We start from the raw sequence: 8,157 nt of genomic DNA on the forward strand, positions 1-8,157 counted from the left end.
TTCCTTTTTTTTATTCTTCTATTTTCTAAAGTAAAATTAATTTTAAAAGGTCAATGAATTATACTGGATCTACTTCTATAAACCTTTTTTCATTTTTTAATTTTCTGTAGACTTTTTTTCATTTTTTTATTTTCTAAAGTAAAATTTAATTCTAAAAAGTCAATGTAATGTATCTAATTCTATAGATTTAAAAAAATATATATATTTTCTATAGACTTTTTCTTTTTTTTATTTTCTAAAGTAAAATTAATTATAAAAAGTCAATGGAATATATCTACTTTTATAGATTATTTTTTTTTTTCTATACTTTTTTTATTTTTTATTTTCTGAAGTAAAGTTAATCACAGAATGTTATAAAGAAAATGTAAAAAAAAATTGAATAACTAGATTTTTTTATAATTAATTTTACTTCAGAAAATTAAAAAATGAAAACAAAAATGGAAAAAGTAATAATTTTATATATTTAACATTTATTGGCAGTAGTTAGGTTTGTAGAATCGGATATCACTGGTTATAAAGAATATTTTACCAAATATCCAACTATGCAGGAGTTAGATATCACACTGATATAAATAGTAAAGATAAAAAAACATGATAAAAAATACACTGAAAAAATATTGTTTTTTTTAGTTGTTATATATAAATCTGCACAGTAGTTAATACATGGAATCCCTTACATTGCACCATGGTTCTAATAAATAAAACTAACGGTGAAAATAAAGCCATGGATTTGTAAGACCTACAGGATAGAAGGGAATATATTGAATATTTTATTCAATTTTATATATATATATATATATATATATATATGTGAGATATATATTTATCTCACAATAATATTGTAAAATATAATGACTCCTGTTTATACATTAATATAAGGGAGCTTGTAGATGAAATAAAAATCTAATTGAGAAAAAGAAAATCTGGTCCAGAACATAATAAAATGTTATAGAGCAAAATGAGAAAATCCGAGCACAATAACTGTATAATAAATGATAAAGTAGGATACGAGGAGAATCGTGGAAAAATGAAAATATCTAAAAACCCTAGAAAAATACATTAATTTCTTTAAAGATTTTATTTATTTTTCTATGGTTTTAGAAAATTAAAAAAATCTAAAAAATTAATGTATCTAAAATCCTAGAAAGATAATTACAATATCTATCTAAATATGGAAAGGATTTTTCTAGGATTTTAAATACATTAATTTTTTAGATATTTTATCTAAAATCCTGGAAAAATACTTTATTTTTTTTTAGATATTTATTTTTATAGTATTTTAGATACATTATTTTTTTTTAGATATTTATCTAAAATCCTAGAAAAATGTTTTCATTTTTTTAGATATTTTAATTATTTTTCTAGGATTTTAGATACATTAATTTTTTTAGATATTTTAATTATCTAAAATCCTAGAAAAATAATTAAAATATCTAAAAGAATTAAAGAATCTAAAACGATTGAAAATGATAATTAAAATATGTATAAAATGAAAGACATTTAAAATCATAGAAATTAAGTAAAATGTCTAGAAAATTAATCATAGAAAGAAAAATAAGTAAAATATACAGAAAATTCTAAATCCTATAAACTCTAAATCTAAAATTATATATATATATATATATATATATATATACATATATATAAAAATATATATATATATATATATATAAATTTATTCATTTATATAGCGCTATTAATTCCATAGCACTTTACATATGTGTGTGTGTGTGTGTGTGTGTGTGTGTGTGTGTGTGTGTGTGTGTGTGTGTGTGTGTGTGTGAAATATGCAAGAAATTTAAATATTTAAACTCAGAGAAAAACTATCTAGACATTTAAAATATCTAAACTCATAGAGCTAGAAAATTAAAAGATCAAAAATTATTTAAAAAAAAAATAGTAAAATATACAGACAATTAAAATATCTGTAAAAAAAATCTAGATGTTTAAAATATCTTAAATTATAGATCTATAAAATTAAAATATCTAATATCATAGGAAAAAAATAAGTAAAATATACAGAAAATTAAAATATCTAAAGCTCATAGAACAAAAATATCTGTAAATTTAAAATATCTAAAAATCATACAGAGCAAAAAAAATAAAGGCCAAAAACTTAAAATATTTTAAAATGTTGTGAAAATTATGTATGTATATACTGTGTGTGTGTGTGTGTGTATATATATATATATATATATATATATATATATATATATATATATATATATATATATATATAAAATTATAGAACAATGATTGAAATATATAGACAATTCAGATGTCTAAAATCATGGCAAATAATGTTAAAGTATTGAGACAACTAAACTATAATGGAAACAATAAGTAAAATATATAGAAAATTTAAATATCTAAAAAACAAAGAAAAACAATGAAAATATATTGACAATTAATAATCTAAACTGATAGCAAACAGATAATACAAATATGTAAAAAAATAAAATAATGGAAACAATAAGTATAATATATGAAAAATTAAAATAATTAAAAATCATAGAAAAATAAGAAATAGCCAATAAAAAAAGATCTAAAATCATGGAAACAGTAAGTATAATATATCAAAAATTAAAATAGCTAAAAATCATATAAAATATAATTAAAATATATAGGCAATTAAAAAAATCTAAAATCATAGCATACAAATATTTAAAATATCTATATAATTAAAATAATGGAAAAATTAGGTATGATATATGAAAAATTAAAGTATCTAAAAATCATAGAAAAATAAGAAATATATAGGCAATAAAAAAGATCTAAAATCATGGAAACAATAAGTACAATATATGGAAAACTAAAATAACTAAAAATCAATCATATATATATACCCGAAAATATATAGACAATTAAAAAATATAAAATCATAGCATACAAATATTTAAAATATCTATAAAATTAATAAAATCTTATATATCTATAAAATAAAATAATGGAAACAATAGCTACTCTATATGAATAATTAAAATACCCAAAAATCAGAGAGAAAAAAAGTAAAATATATAGATAATTACAATAACTAAAAATCAGAAAAAAATATTCAAACATATAGGAAATGAAAATATATAAGATATAAAAGAAAAATATAAAATAGTTTAAATTTAAAAGGACTGTCTGATGTGATAGGATGATTCTATGGATTTTTTTTTTGTTATTTTGGTTACTATTATTATATACCAAAGAGTTTAGTTTTGACCTCTGTTTATATATTAGTCATTTAGTAGAATAATTCTGAACATTAAGGATTCTGGTTCCACAAGAGAAGATGATGATTCTATAGGATTCTGAATTAAGGGGGATATAATGCTCTAATATGATCCATAGGGATTATAGTAGGAATTTTGCAGATATATAGTGCTTATTGTATATATTCTTTATGTTGCATTTCTTCTTCTTCTGTATTTTCGCTTTGATGGCTGGAGCAGGTATAGGGGGATATAGTGGTTATTGTATATATTCTTTATGTTGCATGTCTTCTGTATTTTAGCTTTGATGGCTGGAGCAGGTATAGGGGGATATAGTGGTTATTGTATATATTCTTTATGTTGCATGTCTTCTGTATTTCAGCTTTGGTGGCTGGAGCAGGTATAGGGGAATATAGTGGTTATTGTATATATTCTTTATGTTGCATGTCTTCTGTATTTTAGCTTTGATGGCTGGAGCAGGTATAGGGGAATATAGTGGTTATTGTATATATTCTTTATGTTGCATGTCTTCTGTATTTTAGCTTTGATGGCTGGAGCAGGTATAGGGGAATATAGTGGTTATTGTATATATTCTTTATGTTGCATGTCTTCTGTATTTTCGCTTTGATGGCTGGAGCAGGTATAGGGGGATATAGTGGTTATTGTATATATTCTTTATGTTGCATGTCTTCTGTATTTTAGCTTTGATGGCTGGAGCAGGTATAGGGGGATACAGTGGTTATTGTATATATTCTTTATGTTGCATGTCTTCTTCTGTATTTCAGCTTTGGTGGCTGGAGCAGGTATAGGGGGATATAGTGGTTATTGTATATATTCTTTATGTTGCATGTCTTCTGTATTTCAGCTTTGGTGGCTGGAGCAGGTATAGGGGGATATAGTGGTTATTGTATATATTCTTTATGTTGCATGTCTTCTGTATTTTCGCTTTGATGGCTGGAGCAGGTATAGGGGGATATAGTGGTTATTGTATATATTCTTTATGTTGCATGTCTTCTGTATTTCAGCTTTGGTGGCTGGAGCAGGTATAGGGGGATATAGTGGTTATTGTATATATTCTTTATGTTGCATGTCTTCTGTATTTTAGCTTTGATGGCTGGAGCAGGTATAGGGGGATACAGTGGTTATTGTATATATTCTTTATGTTGCATGTCTTCTTCTGTATTTTAGCTTTGATGGCTGGAGCAGGTTTAGGGGGATATAGTGGTTATTGTATATATTCTTTATGTTGCATTTCTTCTTCTGTATTTTCGCTTTGATGGCTGGAGCAGGTATGGGGGGATATAGTGGTTATTGTATATATTCTTTATGTTGCATGTCTTCTGTATTTTCGCTTTGATGGCTGGAGCAGGTATAGGGGGATATAGTGGTTATTGTATATATTCTTTATGTTGCATTTCTTCTTCTGTATTTTCGCTTTGATGGCTGGAGCAGGTTTAGGGGGATATAGAGGTTATTGTATATATTCTTTATGTTGCATGTCTTCTGTATTTTAGCTTTGATGGCTGGAGCAGGTATAGGGGGATATAGTGGTTATTGTATATATTCTTTATGTTGCATGTCTTCTGCTGTATTTTAGCTTTGATGGCTGGAGCAGGTATAGGGGGATATAGTGGTTATTGTATATATTCTTTATGTTGCATGTCTTCTTCTGTATTTTAGCTTTGATGGCTGGAGCAGGTATAGGGGGATATAGTGGTTATTGTATATATTCTTTATGTTGCATGTCTTCTGTATTTAGCTTTGATGGCTGGAGCAGGTATAGGGGGATATAGTGGTTATTGTATATATTCTTTATGTTGCATGTCTTCTGTATTTAGCTTTGATGGCTGGAGTAGGTATAGGGGGATATAGTGGTTATTGTATATATTCTTTATGTTGCATTTCTTCTTCTGTATTTTAGCTTTGATGGCTGGAGCAGGTATAGGGGGATATAGTGGTTATTGTATATATTCTTTATGTTGCATGTCTTCTGTATTTAGCTTTGATGGCTGGAGCAGGTATAGGGGGATATAGTGGTTATTGTATATATTCTTTATGTTGCATGTCTTCTGTATTTAGCTTTGATGGCTGGAGTAGGTATAGGGGGATATAGTGGTTATTGTATATATTCTTTATGTTGCATTTCTTCTTCTGTATTTTAGCTTTGATGGCTGGAGCAGGTATAGGGGGATATAGTGCTTATTGTATATATTCTTTATGTTGCATGTCTTCTTCTGTATTTTAGCTTTGATGGCTGGAGCAGGTATAGGGGGATATAGAGGTTATTGTATATATTCTTTATGTTGCATGTCTTCTGTATTTTAGCTTTGATGGCTGGAGCAGGTATGGGGGGATATAGTAGTTATTGTATATATTCTTTATGTTGCATGTCTTCTGTATTTTAGCTTTGATGGCTGGAGCAGGTATAGGGGGATATAGTGGTTATTGTATATATTCTTTATGTTGCATGTCTTCTGCTGTATTTCAGATTTGATGGCTGGAGCAGGTATAGGGGGATATAGTGGTTATTGTATATATTCTTTATGTTGCATGTCTTCTGTATTTTAGCTTTGATGGCTGGAGCAGGTATAGGGGGATATAGTGGTTATTGTATATATTCTTTATGTTGCATGTCTTCTGCTGTATTTCAGATTTGATGGCTGGAGCAGGTATAGGGGATATAGGGGATATAGGGGGGCTTTATAGGATTATCTGATTTTCTATGTGACCTTATTATCCTGGAACTGAGCAGCACAGGTGGGGATGGTGGGCTGGGGTCCTCATCACACTGGATCATCCATGGTCACCTACCTTTCCTCAGATCTTCATTCTGAGCCAGAAGAGCAAACAACATGTCAGCACTGGCAGGCTCCTTGCTGGGTGTCACCTCCTTCAAAGCATGATCCATCTCTCATCCCTTCCCCAAAGCCCTTCCTCCCCCCAATCCGAAGAGAACCCCAGTCCCCAGCCCCAGCGGTGGGTGCAGAGTCAGTGTGCAGAGTCAGTGTGCAGAGTCAGTGTGCAGCCTGGGGCCGGCAGAGCCGCTGTGAGCTGCGGGAGGACGCGCGCTGCCGGCAGAGCTGGAGGCTGCAGTGCGCGCATCGGACACCAGGGGGAGTGTGTGCGCTCCATACACCTGATGCTGCAGCCCCCAATGTGATCGGCAGCCCCCTCTCCTTACACCACTGCTATCCGTCATTTTTATGTGGCCAGAAAATACATGAATAATGGAGATTGTCTCAGGCAGGAGCCGGGCTCTAATTATTCTACCTGATGTCTCCAAAAAATCAAACACATTTATTTTTTCTTTTTATTTCAGATTTCAATTTATTTATTTTTTTAAACAAAACCTTAATTCGGATCAACCACTTTTAACTACTAAATGCCCAGATAAATATCGAGTAAAATAATATCTAGATGTAGCAGAGCTGTGCAGCTTTATATACAGATGTAGCAGAGCTGTGCAGGTTTATATACAGATGTAGCAGAGCTGTGCAGCTTTATATACAGATGTAGCAGAACTATGCAGCTTTATATACAGATGTAGCAGAGCTGTACAGCTTTATATACAGATGTAGCAGAGCTATGAAGCTTTATATACAGATGTAGCAGAGCTGTGCAGCTTTATATACAGATGTAGCAGAGCTGTGCAGCTTTATATACAGATGTAGCAGAACTATGCAGCTTTATATACAAATGTATCAGAGCTGTGCAGGTTTATATACAGATGTAGCAGAGCTGTGTAGCTTTATATACAGATGTAGCAGAGCTGTGCAAGTTTATATACAGATGTAGCAGAGCTGTGCAGCTTTATATACAGATGTAGCAGAGCTGTGCAGCTTTATATACAGATGTAGCAGAACTATGCAGCTTTATATACAGATGTAGCAGAGCTGTACAGCTTTATATACAGATGTAGCAGAGCTATGAAGCTTTATATACAGATGTAGCAGAGCTGTGCAGCTTTATATACAGATGTAGCAGAGCTGTGCAGCTTTATATACAGATGTAGCAGAACTATGCAGCTTTATATACAGATGTAGCAGAGCTGTGCAGCTTTATATACAGATGTAGCAGAGCTGTGCAGCTTTATATACAGATGTAGCAGAGCTGTGCAGCTTTATATACAGATGTAGCAGAGCTGTGCAGGTTTATATACAGATGTAGCAGAGCTGTGCAGGTTTATATACAGATGTAGCAGAGCTGTGTAGCTTTATATACAGATGTAGCAGAACTATGCAGCTTTATATACAGATGTAGCAGAGCTATGAAGCTTTATATACAGATGTAGCAGAGCTGTGCAGCTTTATATACAGATGTAGCAGAGCTGTGTAGCTTTATATACAGATGTAGCAGAACTATGCAGCTTTATATACAGATGTAGCAGAGCTATGAAGCTTTATATACAGATGTAGCAGAGCTGTGTAGCTTTATATACAGTTGTAGCAGAGCTGTGCAGCTTTATATACAGATGTAGCAGAACTATGCAGCTTTATATACAAATGTATCAGAGCTGTGCAGGTTTATATACAGATGTAGCAGAGCTGTGCAGCTTTATATACAGATGTAGCAGAGCTGTGTAGCTTTATATACAGATGTAGTAGAGCTGTGCAGCTTTATATACAGATGTAGCAGAGCTGTGTAGCTTTATATACAGATGTAGTAGAGCTGTGCAGCTTTATATACAGATGTAGCAGAGCTATGAAGCTTTATATACAGATGTAGCAGAACTGTGCAGCTTTATATACAGATGTAGCAGAGCTGTGTAGCTTTATATACAGTTGTAGCAGAGCTGTGCAAGTTTATATACAGATGTAGCAGAGCTGTGTAGCTTTATATACAGATGTAGCAGAGCTGTGCAGCTTTATATACAGATGTAGCAGAGCTGTGCAGGTTTATATACAGATGTAGCAGAGCTGTGCAGCTTTATATACAGATGTAGCAAAGCTGTGCAGCT

The 8,157-nt window shown here is 31.0% G+C and overlaps 1 protein-coding gene across 1 annotated transcript in view; it reads right to left on the minus strand.

The window, feature by feature from the left end:
• The window catches only part of LHX3 (LIM homeobox 3), a 23,207-nt gene extending 17,099 nt beyond the window's left edge, over positions 1 to 6,108 (minus strand). Inside the window, exon 1 of the mRNA XM_075323027.1 lies at positions 6,012 to 6,108. Within this exon, the coding sequence (XP_075179142.1) occupies positions 6,012 to 6,108 (97 nt within the window). The remainder of the gene's footprint in view (positions 1 to 6,011) is intronic.
• Positions 6,109 to 8,157: the final 2,049 nt, after the last annotated feature.

Source organism: Anomaloglossus baeobatrachus, chromosome 9 (assembly GCF_048569485.1).
Source record: "Anomaloglossus baeobatrachus isolate aAnoBae1 chromosome 9, aAnoBae1.hap1, whole genome shotgun sequence".
NCBI classification, from domain to species: Eukaryota; Metazoa; Chordata; class Amphibia; order Anura; family Aromobatidae; genus Anomaloglossus; species Anomaloglossus baeobatrachus.